At 36.6% G+C, this 19,913-nt stretch overlaps 1 protein-coding gene across 1 annotated transcript in view; it reads left to right on the forward strand.

The window, feature by feature from the left end:
- Positions 1-17,376, forward strand: part of LOC107584699 (polypeptide N-acetylgalactosaminyltransferase 18-like) — a 132,303-nt gene extending 114,927 nt beyond the window's left edge. The window contains exons 10-11 of the mRNA XM_016271403.1: positions 3,518-3,682; positions 16,695-17,376. Coding sequence (XP_016126889.1) covers positions 3,518-3,682; positions 16,695-16,841 — 312 coding nt within the window. The 3' untranslated portion in view covers positions 16,842-17,376. The remainder of the gene's footprint in view (positions 1-3,517; positions 3,683-16,694) is intronic.
- Positions 17,377-19,913: the final 2,537 nt, after the last annotated feature.

Here is a 19,913-nt window from a genome sequence, read left to right on the forward strand (position 1 = left end):
TCACTGAATATAAACCTAACAGAGCACTCAGATCATTAGGATCGAGTCAGTTAGAAATACCAAGGGTTCACACAAAACAAGGGGAATGTGCTTTTAGTTATTATGCCACCCGCAGTTGGAATCAGCTTCCAGAAGAGATCAGATGTGCTAAAACATTAGTCACATTTAAATGCAGACTCAAAACTCATCTGTTTAGCTGTGCATTTATTGAATGAGCACTGTGCGATGTCCGAACTGATTGCACTATATTATATGTATAATCGTTTTCTTAAATTCATTTTAAACCTCTTAAATAATTTTTTTTTTTAAATAATTTTCAAAAGTTTTAAATTATTTGTTTTATTGTTGTGATTATTGTTTTTATTTTATTTTATTTTATGTAAAGCACTTTGAATTACCATTGTGTATGAAATGTGCTATACAAATAAACTTGCCTTGCCTTGCCTTGCCTTGCCTTTCACTGGACTCGTGCACAAGTTCTCCACATCGCAAGTGCAATGCTATACCAGGTACGCTACTGAGCAAGTTTACTATAACAGAAGAGCCATACATATACAGCTGGTTATGTGATGCAAACATCAAAATGTATTAGTTTACAAACCATGCATGGTAAAAGTGTTTCGAGGACATAGCATAGCATTGTGCAAATAATTGTGCAAAAATAAGTCTTTATTTATTGATAATTTGCCCCGTTATTATAATTTGTGTTAAAAGTTGTTGCTGTTTTACTGCCTTTAGTGTTCATTTTGACTGAAAACCACAATGAAATGTATGTATAGGTATATGTTTGCAGTTTTCAGCCAAAATTAACACCAGAGGCAGTAAAACAGTTGTAGGCAGAATCCCGTATGTACAATGAGCCTAGTTGCAAAAATAGTCTGTTTAATTCTAAGGGTCAGACAGACGGTGGAAGATGGTCATAAAAAATCATATTATGACTTTTTTGGCTGCATAGATCTGGACTAACGTTATAAGTGGACCACAAGGAATAAATACACTGATAAATATGTATGATATGACCCCTTCAATACAATGCTACAATACAAATGTGTGTTTTCTCTGCAAAAGTATAGACACTTTTGGTAGAGGCTACATTTGACCATCTGTTCTAAAGTGTTAATGCACTAAGGTTCGGTATGAGTGTGTGTAATGCATTATGCTAGCTCTCACTTGTATACCATGAATAATATATTGCTTAGTCAACAAAGAGAATTATACTAGTATGGCAAAAAAAAAAGGCATCCGGTCACTTGAAGAGTGGAATAGGTTTATTAGCATATCCCCAAACCTTATTCAAGAATTAATGAACTTATTCAGAGCAGCCAGATGTGAAACATATTTAAAAAAAATTACATATCAAATAAATGCTTTGCAAATTGTGTGTGAAGTGAGAAAATCTGAATTATTAAAATGCTGTGTACACTTATTAAAGAAAATAAAATCTGACAAAAAGTGTTCTATAGTAGAGCTCATAAAGATGACTCATATATGCAAGGTATATATAATAATAATAGTTAATCATTTGTTAGAATAGTTAATATTTTAGCATGTACTGTATTTATTTATTTATCCCTTATTTATCTGAGCCATTCTTTATGTGCACTATTATTTTGTGTGCCACCCTTTTTTCCTTTACTTTCAGAGTGCACCAGAATGCTTCATAATATGTTTGAAAGCACTAAAATGTGCCCTCCATCTTGAGTTGATTTGAAATCACACCTTTAGCTTGTGTGTTTTCATGGTCGGCTGCATGGAGATGTCTCATAACATGAGATATAGACATTTATTATATTGAACGGTTCAATTGCCTGTCCTTGTAATCTTCCTCAGTAGCTTATAAACGTAAAGTGCTGCCAGACTTGCTCTCTTTCACAAGCTTACTCTGAAGCCTGGTTTTATTCATGAGTCTGCTCTGTCATTGCAGAATGTATACTACACTAGCACTCAGCAGTTATTCGTGTTTTATTTTATTTTATGTAAAGCACTTTGAATTACCATTGTGTATGAAATGTGCTATACAAATAAACTTGCCTTGCCTTGCCTTGCCTTTCACTGGACTCGTGCACAAGTTCTCCACATCGCAAGTGCAATGCTATACCAGGTACGCTACTGAGCAAGTTTACTATAACAGAAGAGCCATACATATACAGCTGGTTATGTGATGCAAACATCAAAATGTATTAGTTTACAAACCATGCATGGTAAAAGTGTTTCGAGGACATAGCATAGCATTGTGCAAATAATTGTGCAAAAATAAGTCTTTATTTATTGATAATTTGCCCCGTTATTATAATTTGTGTTAAAAGTTGTTGCTGTTTTACTGCCTTTAGTGTTCATTTTGACTGAAAACCACAATGAAATGTATGTATAGGTATATGTTTGCAGTTTTCAGCCAAAATTAACACCAGAGGCAGTAAAACAGTTGTAGGCAGAATCCCGTATGTACAATGAGCCTAGTTGCAAAAATAGTCTGTTTAATTCTAAGGGTCAGACAGACGGTGGAAGATGGTCATAAAAAATCATATTATGACTTTTTTGGCTGCATAGATCTGGACTAACGTTATAAGTGGACCACAAGGAATAAATACACTGATAAATATGTATGATATGACCCCTTCAATACAATGCTACAATACAAATGTGTGTTTTCTCTGCAAAAGTATAGACACTTTTGGTAGAGGCTACATTTGACCATCTGTTCTAAAGTGTTAATGCACTAAGGTTCGGTATGAGTGTGTGTAATGCATTATGCTAGCTCTCACTTGTATACCATGAATAATATATTGCTTAGTCAACAAAGAGAATTATACTAGTATGGCAAAAAAAAAAGGCATCCGGTCACTTGAAGAGTGGAATAGGTTTATTTGCATATCCCCAAACCTTATTCAAGAATTAATGAACTTATTCAGAGCAGCCAGATGTGAAACATATTTAAAAAAAAATTACATATCAAATAAATGCTTTGCAAATTGTGTGTGAAGTGAGAAAATCTGAATTATTAAAATGCTGTGTACACTTATTAAAGAAAATAAAATCTGACAAAAAGTGTTCTATAGTAGAGCTCATAAAGATGACTCATATATGCAAGGTATATATAATAATAATAGTTAATCATTTGTTAGAATAGTTAATATTTTTGCATGTACTGTATTTATTTATTTATCCCTTATTAATCTGAGCCATTCTTTATGTGCACTATTATTTTGTGTGCCACCCTTTTTTCCTTTACTTTCAGAGTGCACCAGAATGCTTCATAATATGTTTGAAAGCACTAAAATGTGCCCTCCATCTTGAGTTGATTTGAAATCACACCTTTAGCTTGTGTGTTTTCATGGTCGGCTGCATGGAGATGTCTCATAACATGAGATATAGACATTTATTATATTGAACGGTTCAATTGCCTGTCCTTGTAATCTTCCTCAGTAGCTTATAAACGTAAAGTGCTGCCAGACTTGCTCTCTTTCACAAGCTTACTCTGAAGCCTGGTTTTATTCATGAGTCTGCTCTGTCATTGCAGAATGTATACTACACTAGCACTCAGCAGTTATTCGTGGGCGTCTTGAGCCCCACCATTGACGATGATGACAACAAGTGCCTGGTGGATGTGAATGGCCGGCCACGGCTCATTGAGTGCAGCTATGCTGTGGCTAAACGCATGAAGCTCCACTGGCGTTTTACTCAGGTAATACACACATGCTGCACAGACTATATACAACTATATTACTCCCAAGGTGTTAAATACTGACACTTTCATATTTTCAATTTTTATATTTTCATGAAATGAATAATTCATCCACGATTTATTTATTTTTTTGCTGGAAATGTATTCACCCTCAGGTCATCGTAGATGTAAATGAGTTTGTTTCTTTATCAAAACAGATTTGGAGAAATTTAGCATTATATCACTTGCTCACCAACGGATCCTCAGAATGGGTGCCGTCAGAAAGAGAGTCCAAACAGCTGATATAAACATCACAATAATTAATCCACGCAACTCCAGTCTATCAATTAACATCTTATGAAGTAAAAAAAAAGATGTGTTTTTGTAATAAACAATTTATCATTAAGGTGCTTTTAACCTCAAACCATTGCTTCCAGCTAAAATATGAGTTCTCCACTGAAAAGGTCATCTCGTCAGAATCAGGAAATTATATATCCACAGATCAGGCACTGTTTACAAGCAAAAACAATCTAAAGCAAATATGTCAGTGATGACATTTGTTTTGATGTGACTGGAGGTAGCATTATTATAGATTGTGAACTAGTATTTTGGCCAGCAGTGACAATAAAGTTAAAATGCCACAATGATGGATTTGTTTCTTACAAAAATGCAGCTTTTCACTTGATGGACTGGAGTGGTGTGGATTATTGTGATGTTTTTATCAGCTGTTTGGACTCTCATTCTGACGGCACCCATTCAAGTGCAAAGGATTCATTTGAGAGCAAGTGATGTATTTCTTCAAATCTGTTTTAATGAAGAAACAAACTCATCTACATCTTGGCTGACCTGAGGTTGAGTTTAATTTAATTTTCTTGGGTGACATATTCATTTAATTTTTCACAATATCCTGCTTATAAATTAAAATGATTAGCTGTACAGTATAAAGCTGTATGTAATTGAAAAAGTAGTGATACTTTGGGATATCGGTTTCTGTTTTAATTGAGGCTTTACGGTTGCTGTTTTAAGCTGATGTTTTTGTACTTCTGCTCCACTGGGGTGTCGTGTTCTGTCAGGGACAGTGTAGTGCCTTGAGCGTGGATTGAAGTTTAAGAGTGACTGCCGTGATGAAAGTTGATGTTGATAAAGTTCATGTTTTAGTCATCCAACTAAAAAAGAAAACACTAACAAAACACAACACTTCAATAGAGCAGAGCTCCTTGAGAAGACAACAGATTAAAATATTAATCACTGCAAACTAATTAATATTGCTGAATCCAAAATTAAAAATTAGTTTTGATGCCCTTTGCGTCAGTGTAATAAAGGCAAAGGTTTTTCACTGAAAACAAACCTGCGTGACTCTAAAGACGCTAAGGGGCATGTCTACATTTTGACATTCAGAGCTCTTTGCCCTAATACTGTGTTTGCTACCTCGGGAGTGAGAACAATTTGTAATACAAGGGAGAAGACTGTAAATAAGACACAAAAGTAAAAAGGAGTACTTGATCATTAGTTATCTTCCGAATCTCTAATTAGAGCCACAAAGGTCAGATGGAGTCATACATTGCTCAGCTCCTTTCAAATGTAAAGCTCAAATGCATCATAAACTCTATTATTTCCCAAAATCCTGTGAGTTTGCATGTTCATATAATGAAAATAAGCTATGAGGGTAATGGTAAACAGGCTTGATTTGCTCTTTGGTTGCTGGATAAGGAAATCAGCTGATTAAATATACCCTTAAAGTCATGTTTTCAAAACCTCCCAAACAAAATAAGTGGCACACTCTTCTGAGATCCAGAGACAAAGGACTTTCATATTTTATAATAGGACAGATGCTATTTTCATAACTAAATGCAATTTCAATAGTAACTAGGGCAATTTATTGTGTCCATTTTTTATTAATTATGTAAACTGAAAAACGCTGCCTTTGCATGAAAAAAAAAAGATTAATTGAATTTGCTAAATTTGTTTAAGGTAAGTGGTTGCAATCAATTTATTTCAGCTACATTTAAATAAACTAATTTTGTTGAAAGTTAGTCAACTAAATTAGTTTATTTAAATGTAGCTAAAATAAATTGATTGCAACCACTTACCTTAACCCTTTAACTGTCACTCACAGTTTTGAACACAGACGCACGATCCAAGTGCACGATCCAAACTTACATTTTTATAATTCATGAACGAAAACATTTTGTAACATGATATTGATGTACCATTTTCATGGTAATGCAATGTTTGATTTTAAAATGGGTTTCAAAGGATGAATTTGGAGATTTAAAGTTTTCAATTGATATATAATTTCTGATGATTTCTAAAATGTGATTGAGAAAAAGGCAATGAAGAAGACTTTTTTTGACAAAGGTCAGAACTCCTGATATGATGTAGATTTTTGAGGTGCACCCTTGTCATAAATTAATCTATTACTTTTCCTAAATAAGTTTTTTACTAAAACCTTGGTAAAATATCTATTTAGGAGTCTTAGACCTTTCCAACGATATATAGTTTGTCATGATTAGATTAGGATTTAATTGTAATATAGTGAAGTAAACTTAGGCGTCCCACAGAGGGGACGGGTGACAGTTAAAGGGTTAATTTTTTTTTGTAAATTAAATTAATCATTTTTATTCAGTGAGGTAAGAAGCAGGGTTATTACTGCTAAAACAGTTAAAACACTAAAACAGTAAAAAAAAAAAAAAAAAATGTTAACGAAACAAAAGCTGAAATAAAATATAAATAAATAGCATAGTGGAAATAAATAAAAACTGAAACGAAACAACAACTAAAATTGAAATAAAAATAGAAATATTTTACGTAAATATTTTAAAATGACAAAAATATAAAATGAAATCTACTTCAGCATATTTATGAAAACTGTAATAATATAATAATACTAAAATGACACTGGAAGAAAGCAGCAAGGTATATCCAAATCTGGATCTACCAGAAAAAAAAGCATTGTAGACAACAAATATTTGCTCCATTATCTCTAAAGCTCATTTGAATTTGTTCAAGATCATTAGACATGATGTTATGGTGCCTTGGAAGCCTGTCTGAAAGCTGTTTACTTAAGAGGTACTTTCATACAGAGATGCTGTCTGTTTAGTCATTGACTGACAAGGCAGTGAGGCAGCAAGGCAGCTGCCTCAGGTTTCAGACGCAGCCGTCATCTTCCAGCGAAAGGAATACAGTCACGGCTGAAGGGGTCCCCTTTAGACATTGCTATATTCATAATATTGCACAGTCTCTTGTTGCTTAAACATTGTATATTATATTATAATACACATTTTGTCATCATACACCATTTATAAAGGTTTTGTTTTGCTTTTATTTTTTATGTTTCTTTATGAAATTTAACATGCTGAATACGAACATCACATAAACTTTTCTATAATTCTACAATCTGTAATTACTCAAGCATAAAAATCATACCAAAAAAAATACATGGTACATGCATAATACTTTAACATAAGCAGTTACCAAAACTGAGTCATCTAGAAGTTTAGACTGGATGATTTTTGTCTTTTATGACTAGTCCCACAATGTTCTGGAATGTTCCAGAAAGCAAAATGTTCCAGAAACTTCTAGAATGTTCCCATCCTTGCAAAAGCAAAATACATTTTAAAAAGCATGCAAGTTTGTACAAAAAAACGAATCTGTATTAAACCAATTCATATTTCATAATTACTGATAGAAGTTCTAAACATTACCCAACCTAAATATTTATCAAAATACTGATGCTACCTGAAAATAAATAGTACGATAATAATAAGCACCATAGAATTATAGAAGAGCCATAAAAAAGTGAAACCAATTTGTTGTAACATTGTGTTATAAAACCTTTATTTTCATCCATTTACAGTAAATTCTGTCATTTCTACTCTTGAAATAAGCTTGTCTTCTATTTTCTTCATCATTAATTGAGTTTAATGTAGAAAAAGCACACTCAAATTTGATTGTACTCATACATTAAATAATTTTAATTGTTTAAACAATTAGGTTTTACATTTTAGTGTTATCTATTTGGTGTGCATATAGATGAGCTGTTTACACTTTTAAAACGAGTCAGTGTGTTTTACAGTTTTAATATAACTTTAAAAATGTTTTATTTAATAACCATATGGGGGTGAGGGACTAGAAATAAAACGGCTGATATATTACTTTTAATAATACTTATTTGTATGTGAACGTCTGTTTATTGGAGTTATTTTTGCTCTTTATAGGACAAATGATGATGTTACTCATTGAAATGTGTGTCGGTTACTCTCATTAATTAGTTTCTGTTTTATCGCTTGCCATTTGTAACTTCTTTCTCCAATTATGAAATATCTCTGCTGCCTCCCTAACTGCCTTTTGTGTTTATGTATGTATCTCACATTAGCTACGGCTGAAGGCAATGCTCCAGTCTAATCTCAGTCTCACACTCACATGCACACATCATCACTAAAATAGACTGAATCAATATTAAATGCCCATGTTGGTTTACTTCTTAGACATGATGTGAGAGAACAAGGCCATTCTCATAGCCAACTGACCAATTCTTGATAGTAAATTGATGAGTATGTGAGAGATCCTTCATGTTGACATCAGCCAGTGATGCACAACAGTTCATGTGATAGGCTGATTTAGCATTGCCCTTCATATTTACCCTATGCCCACAGCTGGATGCACACCGTCACATTAGATTTCCCATTAAAGACTTTGGAAACCTGTAACCTTTAACACACTTCTTATGCATCATTTTGAGTGGAACATTTGTGTCCTAGGCAGCTTTAGCAGACATACTAAGACAAGTACCACATGGACATCACAAATTAAGGTGAAATTAGCATAAAGCAATGAACTCTTTTCAGAGAACAAACTATGAAAAAAAAAACAATACAAACTTTAAATTGTTTTGTTCTGATTCTATTAGTTTCAAAGAAAAACCTTGGCTAAGAGTCTTTCTTTCCATGTCATTGAGGTGTTTTTGTTCTCGTTGCATTTGTTAAGAAAAAAATGGGTGAGCTTCATTTTTAAAAACAATGAAGTAACCTTCGGATGTCGAAATAACCCTTAATGATGAAACAACCCTCAGTTCCTGAATAGGTTTGATGATTCAAGCTCAAAGTTGAGCATAATTCTTTGAAATCAATAACTTTCAGAACTTTCAGCTGCTCAACAACTGTCAGCAGTATTAATAAACTGACAGCGAGCCAGGTTATTTACTACGGTTCGAGGCTTCTTGCCAAGATTTATGAATTATTCTGAGTTTTGCAAATTTTTAATCAAAAGTATGGGGACTTTAAAGACTGTCATGTCAGAAGAGTTACACTAAAATTGCATGCCTGTCATGGTTTGCCTATTGCGTTGGAGCGCGGAGCGAGGAGATGCGAAGATGAGGGAGAATATTTGAAGAGTCTTTAATAAACCAAACCAAACCAAGGAAACACACACATAGGGCATCGGGCTGACGTATGATCCTGGCCAAAGACTCAGGAAAACACAGGGCTTAAATACTGAAGTAAACGAGGAACTCAATGAGAAAAACCTGAAAACCATAGACGAGGGATAAACTGGATAATGGGGAGCACATGGGGACAAACACAAAACAGTCCATCGGCGTAACATTACTCCCCCCTCCCGGAAGGCACGTCCCGTGCTGTAACAACTCCACCGGGTGGGTGGGGGTGGGGGGGCGCTCTGAAGGCCTCTACGGACAGGCTTACACAGGACAGGCGGCCTCCAGGGCGGTACCCGCTCCAGGACCCATGGCGGATCAGGCAGTTCAGGGAGCCCTGGTGGAGCAGGCAGACTAGGGAGTCATGGCGGAACAGGGAACTCGGGGGGCCATTGTGGAGCAGGCAGACTAGGGAGCCATGGCAGAGCAGGGAACTCAGGGGGGCATGGTGGAGCAGGGAACTCGGGGCCATGGCGGAGCAGGGAACTCAGGGAGCCATGGCGGAGTGGCCTCCGTGGCCCCTCTACGGCCGGATCCCTATAGCCCCCCAAAAAAAAAATTCCTTGGGGAAAATTTCAGGTTCTGATGCCCGCCGTGGGCCAGATGTGGGAACAGCGGCCCTCCCTGGGTTTGACTCCGGAACTGTGGCCCTCCCTGGGCCAGACGTGGGAAAAGCGGCCCTCTCTTGGCTGGACTTGGGAACAGGAGCCCTTTCTGGGCTTAACTTGAGCAGGAGCCTTCTTTGGGCTTAACTTAGGAACAAGAGCCCTCTCTGGGCTGGACTTGGAAACAGGGTTTCTCTCTGGGCTTGACTCCGTGGCTGGAGCCGGCACTGGAGCGGACTCAGGGGCTGGAGCCGACACTGGAGAGGACTCAGGGACTGGAGCCAACAGTCTCTTTCTCCACATTCTCCTCCTTTGAGCAGAGGTGAAGGAGACAGCTGCTGTCAGCTGAGAGCTTGGGAGTGAACTGGCTTGACAATGGAGCGGCCGGCGGACTTGACGGCAAAGCAGCCGGCGGGCCTGAGACAGGAGCGGTCCTGAATCAGGGCCGGACGCTCTCCAGACACCGGAGGATCCCTTCCCTCCAGCTCAGTCCAGTGGTGTCTGGGAGATCGACAGGGCGATGGTAGTTGGCCCCAATCCAGAACAGAGAATTCAGCATGGCGTCATCTAACGCCGTCTTAACAGCGAGTCCGCAGAATTCCGAAAAGGGGCGCTGCTTACTGTATGTTAGGTCCAGTCTTCTGTCACAGTTTGCCTATTGTGTTGGAGTGAGGACACACGGAGATGAGGGAAAATATCTGAAGAGTCTTTAATAAACCAAACCAGGGAAACACACACATAGGGCATCAGGCTGGTGTATAAGACTGGACAAAGGACTCAGGAAAACACAGGGCTTAAATAGGGAACTAAACAAGGAACTCAATGAGAAACACCTGAAAACCATAGACAAGGGTGAAACTGGATAATGGGGAGCGCATGGGGGAAAACTAGGACAAGGAGCACATGGGGGAGGAAAACAAACACAAAGCAGTCCATGGGCATGACATTGCCAGGGTTTTTTTGCCTGATTTAATCTTTGCCTTACAGGTGTTCATTGTGTTTTAAAACAATAATATAATAGGACAAAAGTAAGAAGGCAGGAGGAATTGTTATCTTTAAAGGAAGAAATGGTGAGAAAACCACTTTCAGTATTTCAATTAGACACTGAATTTAGCAGTTATTTGATTAACTTTCATTAATAGTAATAATAATAATTAATAATATGATTAATAATACCTGTATATCATCTTCAAATGATATTCCACATAAAATCTCATCTCAAAGAGTTTGGTGGTGGAGGTCATAGTGGAGGAATGACAACTCATATTTTGTTCTCTTTCTCGAGATCGTGATAAAATTTATGTCAATAAAGATAAGCAATCTATATTACTTGACAGGTCAATCAGTCTATCACAGTGGAAATAAACACTACAACACCCAGTCAGTGCATGTGCCTAATAAATCTGTATTTTCTGTCTCTGTGTGAATTAATGGCACATTTTCATCTGATACTCAAACTCAAACACACGTGTGATGCTCACAGTGCATTACACATGAACTTCATCTCCAGAGCTGCTCTGAGGGTCACTTTAGAAGCTTTTCATCATTTCATTTGAGAAACACCACAGTCAAATACACACTGAATCCCAAAGATCTTTACAACAACCTGCTAAAATACTATTGTGGGCTAGAATTGTACTTCTCTAAGTAATGATAATTTTAGTTTTAAGGAATATCATACAACCAGTATATTTTTTAATCAAAGTTTCAATTTATACAGCTCATTACATTTTAAAAGATTGATTAAATTGTTAAAGTTTTATTAATTAATTTAATTAGACACCGTTTTTAAAGATACATTTGTATTAAATCATAAAACAGAGAATCCAGAAAAAAATGGAAATCACTGAATTTTGGGGAAAATAAATTTCATAGATGGCTAACTCTGTCCAGTAGGGTTGCCATGATACCATAAATATATCTTACGATACTGTACTGGCTGAAGTATCATGATTCCATATGTTATTGTGTTAATTAATAATTTAAATTACAAAATGAACCGAATTTTCATATTTACAGACCAGTTTTTCCTAAAACCGCCAGTAGGTGGCAGCAAGTCTTAATGAGTCACTGAATCATTTATTCAAACAATTAGTTCAAAATAGCTGATTTATTTAGTTAGAATAAAGCAATTTACTGTTTTTTAAGAATGTCTCAGTAAATCAGTGATTCGCATGCTTTGTTAAAAAAACAGATTCATTCAGAAATTAAACAAACCACCACTGCTTGTTGCTCAGAGAAGCGCTACAGTTCTGCTTTGTTTAGAACAATTTTCATTGGCGAAATATAGCGAAACCATCATTATTGACAATGTTGTGTCTAAAATGTCATTTAATATCAACATTTTGTTTAATGAACTGCTGTATACAATCAATTACATTTGCAATTGTGCTGATATTACGAAGAACTGCACTCTGCTCATGTCATACTGCTGAACTATCATGTTATAAATAAAAAACAAACTCATGCAGGAGCTTTTTGCCCCCGTATCTTAAAATGTCCAACTCTGACTGAAGGACAGTATAATAAAACACATAATTCAATGTTAAAATCACATTTAAAGGATTTATATTATTAATGAGAACCAAATGCAAATGCCGTTATGTTGATGAATGCATTGCATTCGTCATCGCAAATTGGTTCTATAAACTAACCATTACACCTGTTCCAGAAGTGGTCAGATGAGCAAAGAATGGAACTGAAACAATACATTGTTATTTAAAAGATATTATGATGTTAAAAAGAATGTTTGAGCTGCTGATTTTCTAAATCTTTTCAGTCCCTTTCTCCTGATAAACTGCAATGCAAACAGACACGCAATATCTCATTACAAAATGAAACACTCAGTACCATATAAGTCATGAATTCTACACAGCATTTACTACACAGGGCACAGCGGAAAGGCTGCTGCACACAAAAAGACTCTCTAGTAATGTTTTTACTTACATGCCTGTTCAAATGAACTCTTTAAATTGTGTACTGCCGCATATACAGCATGGCAGACAGTAGTACCGTAGTAGTACATTTCTTATTGTCATTTAGTTTAATTTAAATTAAACTAAATAAACTACAACTAAATTGTAAAACTAATAACTTTTCATAAAATCTATACAGATTATCAAAAAATGAAAATAACTCTAATTTAAAATATTAACAATAACTGTAGTAGTATCAATGATACTAATATAACACTGGTTGGAGCGTCACAGTGTTTACACTCTTCTAGGAAGTCAACACTAGAAATGCCCTGATCCAGCTGTATCTGCAGCACGGACACTATTGACCTGTTAAACCATAATGCTTGTAGCTGTATGTACTGCTGTTCTCGTAAACTTGGAGGCTGCCCAGTGCACATGATAGGCTTCAGATAAACCCTTCATAAAGAATCTGTTAGAGAATGTAAAACCTCTATCTGAAGACCTCCTGACCACAGCTGTGTGGGACTCCTTGAGCACCTTTCAAAGAGCGAGAAGGAGTCTGCGGTACTAAGACCAAATAAACCAGGGTCTTAAGGCCACAGGCGTTCTCTTCTGTGAAAAGCGGGCTAAATAGAATGCTGGCAGTGAAAAACTCAGCCACCCTATCTCAGTCCTGCAGTCCCATCCTCCCCGGCTTGAGATCAGTGTGGATGCTTCCCTCTAGCTCTTAGCCTGCTCTCTCATGTCTAAGCCTGCAGTGCTGCTGTTCCCTCGCAGATACACCAGCTGTGACTCTATCAAGCCCCTTTCAGAGGGAAGATGAAAGATGAAGATGAATTTTATGTGCCTGATGTCTCTAAAGTTTTGAATGTTTTGACCCAAACTCTCCACCTTTCCCATGTTATTTTCTTTATGGGCCTCCAAAAATATTTCAAGGTTATGATTGTGTGGTATTTCATCCCAAAATCTGAAGATTATTATTATTATTATTATTACTTCCAAAACAACATCATTTTTAATTATCAGTGTAATGTAATTTTTACAATTATTTTTACTTTTTTAATTTCAAAATATATCTATTCTATAAATATAATTATTAAAAAAATTGTGCATTAGAAAATGAATGCCGTTAATCATGTCTCTGATACATGTATTGGATAACATTCAAGCTTGAATTACCAGTCAATGCTAAACATGTCTTTTTTTGTATGATGACATGAATACTAAAATTTGCATAATTAGTGTACAGTGTCAACAGCGTCTAAAAAGCATATTACTAATTTACATCTTTAGAGATGTGCAAATTTCAAGTTCATAGAATTGATGGAATTAATAGGCTGATTTTATTGAATTTATTTAATGACAAATATGTTCAACGTGATCACATTCATTCAAATCCAAAATCAAATTCAAATGAAGTGTTGCATTAGTTAAACATTTAAAATTTGCTACCTGAAGCCTTACACCACAGGTTTGAGGTCAAAGGCGCCAAATGCATTGGCTCTTGCATGTCTTTTGGCCAACTGTGAAATGCCAACTTTTGACACTGTGGCATTAAAATATTTTTGTATTTTTTGATGTACGAGCTCTGGGGACAATTTTCAGCAATTTACAATTTTAATTTCACTTTAAAATCTGTAATTAAACTTGCTGCCACTGTACATTTATCTGTTTTTGTGTAGTTGAGATATGGTTAGGTTTAAGGTAGGTTTGAGGTTAAGGGCTCAAAAATATCTACATGATTGTTAAAACATGCCTAGAAATACATTTAGGCCCGGGTTTCACAAATGAGGCTTGTGTATTGTGTAATGTTTTCTACGTGTATTTACGCTTTGATTTGAACGAAAACAGCGCATCCATGCAGCGCGGCTGACACAGAATAAAGATATGTCAGAGCAAGATATTTTCAGCTGATACAGCTCAAACATGCATTTTAGTCTGGGACTAGCTTAAGCCTTGTCTGTGAAACCGGGGGTTAAAATATAAAGGATTTGTAAAGATTTCTTAAGATCTGTAAATAATTGTAACTTTTAAAGGAATAGTTCATCCAAAAATGAAAATCTGCTGAACATTTACTCATCCTTGGGCCATTCAAGATATAGATGAGTTTTTTTTCTTCATCAGAACAGATTTGGAGAAATTTAGCATTACATCAGTTGTTCACCAATGGATCCTCTGCAGTGAATGGGTGCCGTCAGAGTAAGTGTTCAAACAGCTGATAAAAATAATCCACAAGTAATCCACACCACTCCAGTGAAGCAAAACGGCAGTGTGTTTGTAATAAATTCATCATTAAGATGTTTTTAACTATTGCGTCTGGCTGAAATATGAGTCCTCAAGTGTTGTTTTGACAACATTGTTGTCTGCATGAGAAACATTTAAAAAAAACTTTTTTTACATTTTTAGTACATTGTTGTTGTGTAAACATACCTTGAAACCAGTCCAAACTGGTTCTAAACAAATATGTTGGTGAAAAAAACGGGGATTATAATCTAGCATTTTGGCCAGAAGCAACGGTTTGAAGTTAAAATGCCTTAAAGGGGTCATATGATGCGATTTCAAGTTTTCCTTTCTCTTTGGAGTGTTACAAGCTGATTGTGCATAGATAAGATCCCTGAAGTTGCAAAGACTAAAGTCTCAAAACCAAAGAGATATTCTTTATCAAAGTTAAGACTCTGCCACACCCCCCTAAAACGGCTCGTTCTAACACGCCCCCACATATCTACCTCACTATGTGGAAATATTTGCATAATGCTGCCCAAATGTGCACGCAAAGAAAGAAGGCGTGGTTTCAGTAACCGCAGTTAGTGTTGAAGCAGCATGTCAGGGAGACGCTGTGTGTTTCTAGGCGAAAGCAAAAGCACTTTATTTGGCCTTCCGAAAGTAGATGCATTTAGGAATCTTTAAGATGACTTACAACAGAACAGCAATGCATTTTATGGACGACCGTTTCGTGAACCTAGGAGAGGAGGTAATTCTGACTTTGCTATGACAATCTGGCGCTTCTGAAACAGCTACTTTTTGTTAATAGTTTAAGTATTTGCTATTGACTGTTCAAATGCGTAGTTTTGCGCTTCGTGTGTGTGTTTGTGCATGTGTGTGTGTGTGTGCGAGCGAGCGAGAGAGAGAGAGAGAGAGAGAGCGAGCGAGCGAGACACATCACAGTGGAGTCAGCTGTCTTAACCGTGGCTTGTGTACTGTCACGAGAATCTGTTCCCCTTTCAGGCTCTGTCTTTACATTTATTTTGAAAGATGAAGCTCGCGATTATGGTAAGGGGCGTTACATTTCCGACGAGTGCATGTGGTGTTCGGCCAATCACAATGCACTGGGTCAGCTGGCCAATCAGAGCAGACTGCGCTTGTCGGAAGGAGGGACTTTGTAGAAAACGAAGCGTTTGAGAGAGGCGGGGCATAGGGAACTTACAATAATGTACAGTATTTGAAAAATAATGTGTTTTTTGAATATTAAAGCATGTCAACATATTCTGTTACACCAAATACACAAAATAATGATCTTTAAAAAAGCAGCATATGACCCCTTTAATGAAATAATCGTTTCTTACAAACACACAGCTTTTTGCATCACAAGGTATTAATTGATGGATTGGAGTTGTGTGAATTACTTGTGAATCATTGTGATGTTTTTTTTAACTGTTTGGACTCTCATTCTGACGGCACCCATTCGCTATAGAGGATCCATTGGTGAGCAAGTGACGTAATGCTAAATTTCTCCAAAGAAACAAACTCCTCTACATCTTGAATGTACTGAGGATGAGTACATTTTCAGCTAATTTTCATTTTTGGGTGAACTATTCGTTTAAGTGCTATATTTCCGTTTCTATCCAAAGATACAAAATGTATGTGTATGTTATGTATGAAGAACTACATTTCCTTAGGAGATCAGGCTGTGATGCCAGATGAGATTTTTCTGAACGTGTGAAAGGTTACCCACATTGAAAGGGAGTTTGTGGGAAGATGGATGAAGCCCTGACAGCTCCATCTATACAGGAACATGCCTGGGCACAGTTGTGGGATTCTGTAATGAAATATATCTATTTTCTTTCTCCTTTCTTCAGGGAGGCTCCATCCAGAATACAAAGTCAAAGCGATGCCTTGAACTCCTGGAGAACAATGACAATGAGTTTGGATATCAGCTGACGCTCCAGAAATGCACTGGGCAGAACTGGACCATCACCAATATGTTGCCTGGTAGCACGTTATGATGGTACCATCGAGACTGAGGGAGGACTGCATTAACAAATGATGACAAGCTTAAGCACCTGGATGTCTCTATTTGACTTTGACATCATATGATAAATGTTAAACATTTTTCCTAGCTGCTGTACTTGTGCATACTGATAAGCCACATTTGGCAGATATTGCATTGTGTATTATAAGGTTCTACACTGTACTGAGATTTATTTTGTGCAAGGTATACTTGGTTTTGTCTTGACTTGAAGGTTGTACCGGCTCCAATGCACACATTGAAGCCATAATTGCTACTATGTAGCAAAGCTTTGACAACGTTCCTGCTGTATTTATTTCTAGTGTCTCAGGTTTGTAGGTTGAGATTATTTTGAAATAACTCTGTACATTTTTGGGACATGCCAATATGTTGGAACTTATCTAGATACAATCAACTGTTTTATATCTACATGTAGTAAATATTCTCAGTATTTCTAATTAATGGCAGTAAAAAACAAATGCGAAGACGGTTTGCGAGTTCTGCTGATCTTCATTTTTCTACACAGGACCTTGTACCATCATTCCTGTAAACAGAGAGAGCTGTAGTTGTTCTGACAGATTTGGTCATTCCTCGCCGTGTCAGTGGTTTGGTTGAACAAATGTGCTCTCTCTAGAGTACAACTCAGTGTTTGTTCTTTCAGATGCATGGCATGCACTTGTTGTGTTCACCAAAATATTCCATTAAGTTCACAATGAATTTTATAACAGTGATTTAAACTGGTGAATCGCAAGTCAAAAATAGGTTACAGGTCTGTTCAGGACATCAGAGGAAACACTGCTGAGTACAATAATTATAACAAAGCATATACAGTAGATACAATACCAAAATATGAGATGTGCGCCCAATCAAATTAGCTCTCACTTTAATTTGGACTATGGACTATTTCTACAACTTTTGCCTCAATGAACTAATAATTTGCTGCTTATTAATAATAAGGTAGTTGGTAATTTTAGGTATGGGGTAGGATTAAGGGATCTAAAACATGGTCATGCTGAATAAGGTATTAATATGTGCTGTATAAGTACTAATAAATAGCCAATACGCTAGTGATACACAGTACATGCTAATAAACAAGTTAATAGTGAGAATTGGTCCCTAAACTAAAGTGTTACCTCAAATTCTATAATATTTTGGTGCAAATGGAAAATAATTTCTGTCAAATGGACATCATTGGAAAACCATATGCACAAAAACAAATCACGGGGGACAAGAAAGTAATGTGGCTCTGGCTGCATTAAAAACAGGCATAATCAATATTTGTGCCATTCACAATGTGTTTTGTGTGGTGAATTGCTGGCTTTATTAATATTAGATAAGTATTTTATTTAAAAGCGTTTCTCTTATTTAAAGTTAAATCAATATTATATTTATATTATATTACATTTATTACTATTGAATGTTTTAAACAAAAAGGTAGATGTCTGCACACTGAAATTATTTTATTACAACCAAGAGCAGGAATTGTGCCTGATGAAGAGCTAAATTGAAACGTTGCGCTTTGTTGTAATACAATTTTCTGGTGCTTTAATTTGGTCCAAAATTCATATTGTTCTTAATTATTAAAACAATTATTTGAGCTATGATTTGAATCTCATTTTGCTGCTTCTTGTATATGAAAGCTAGCAGAATGAAAGCATGAAATCACGCTGAAACAGCAGCGCTCATGTTTGGTATGGTGTGCAAAAAAACTTGCAAGCAGTGCCTTTCATGTTCTAACAAACAGAACAGAGGAAGAACAGAGGTTTGTCTTTATAGATGGTCACACTACAGAGGGGGGTGGGGGCAAAGAACTCTTCTAAAGTACCAAACTTAAACCTTATTTATCTGACCCATAAGTGAACCCTGTGGACTCAGATCTCTGTGGTCCACTTTAGTGTCTTAGTCCACTTCATCTGAATTATTTACAGTAACTATATTTGGAACTAAATAAATTGAATATTATATAATTGCAATATAATACTGATAATATAGACATGTACATGAACATTGTGGTGCTTACCATGACTAACACCCTGTTTCTAAGGTGTTCCTAGGCAGTTGTACACTCTAAAAAATGCTGGGTTGTTTCAACCCAATGTTGGGTCAAATATGAACTAACCCAACTGTTGGGTTAAATTTTGGTTACATTTTTAAATGAGCTTTTTAACCCAACAGTTGGGTTAGTCCATATTTGACCCAACATTGGGTTGAAACAACCCAGCATTTTTTTAGTCTGGGAAGTTGCCACCCAGGTGAACACTGTACGCCTGATTGCTTAAAAAAGTCGTATCAGTATTCCATTCAATGTATAACAAATGCTGCAGGACAAGGTAGATGCCATAATTTGTACTGAAGAAGAGGCAGCATGTGTGATGATAATAATAGTAATGCTTTGCATCAAAAGCATCATTCATAATAATGAATATAACACAGCAGTATTGTATTTTTGGTCACACTTTAGTGTGGGGACCAATTCCCGCTATTAACTACAAATGCCACAATAAACTCCTAATCTGCTGCTTATTAATAGTTAGTAAGGTAGTTGTGAAGTTTAGGTATGGGGTAGAGTTAAGGGATCTAAAATAGGACCAGGCAGAATAAGGCATTAATATGTGTTTTATAAATGCTAATAAACAGCCAACATGCTAGTAATATGCATGCTAAAAGCAACTAGTTAGTGAGAATTAGCCACTAAACTAATGGTCTTACGGTCATGGTGAGGAATTCCCCTCCAACAAGGAAGGGGATGCCCCAGCCAGCCCGGCACTTCGAAGCCAGTGGAGCCCTTGAAAGAGCAGGCTGGATCCTCCCGGGGGGTACCACCTGTTTCTTCCGAGGCTCCCCCCGACGATCGGATGTCGATTGCCGCATCGGAGGGTGAGCCAGAGCTTTCTGGAGAGGAGGATTCAGCTGCGCTGCTCTCCTCCGGGATTGTAGCAATGCCTGAATCGGATCCAGAAATAATGGCTATGCTTTCTCGGACCGGCTACGAGACGCCCGGGCCGGGTTCCTGCATTTTTCTGCGCTGCCCCACTGCGGGTACGCCTGTAGTTCCGTTGATGCCACTAGC

This window comes from Sinocyclocheilus grahami, unplaced genomic scaffold (genome assembly GCF_001515645.1).
Source record: "Sinocyclocheilus grahami isolate Dianchi unplaced genomic scaffold, SAMN03320097.WGS_v1.1 scaffold62.1, whole genome shotgun sequence".
Lineage (NCBI taxonomy): Eukaryota > Metazoa > Chordata > Actinopteri > Cypriniformes > Cyprinidae > Sinocyclocheilus > Sinocyclocheilus grahami.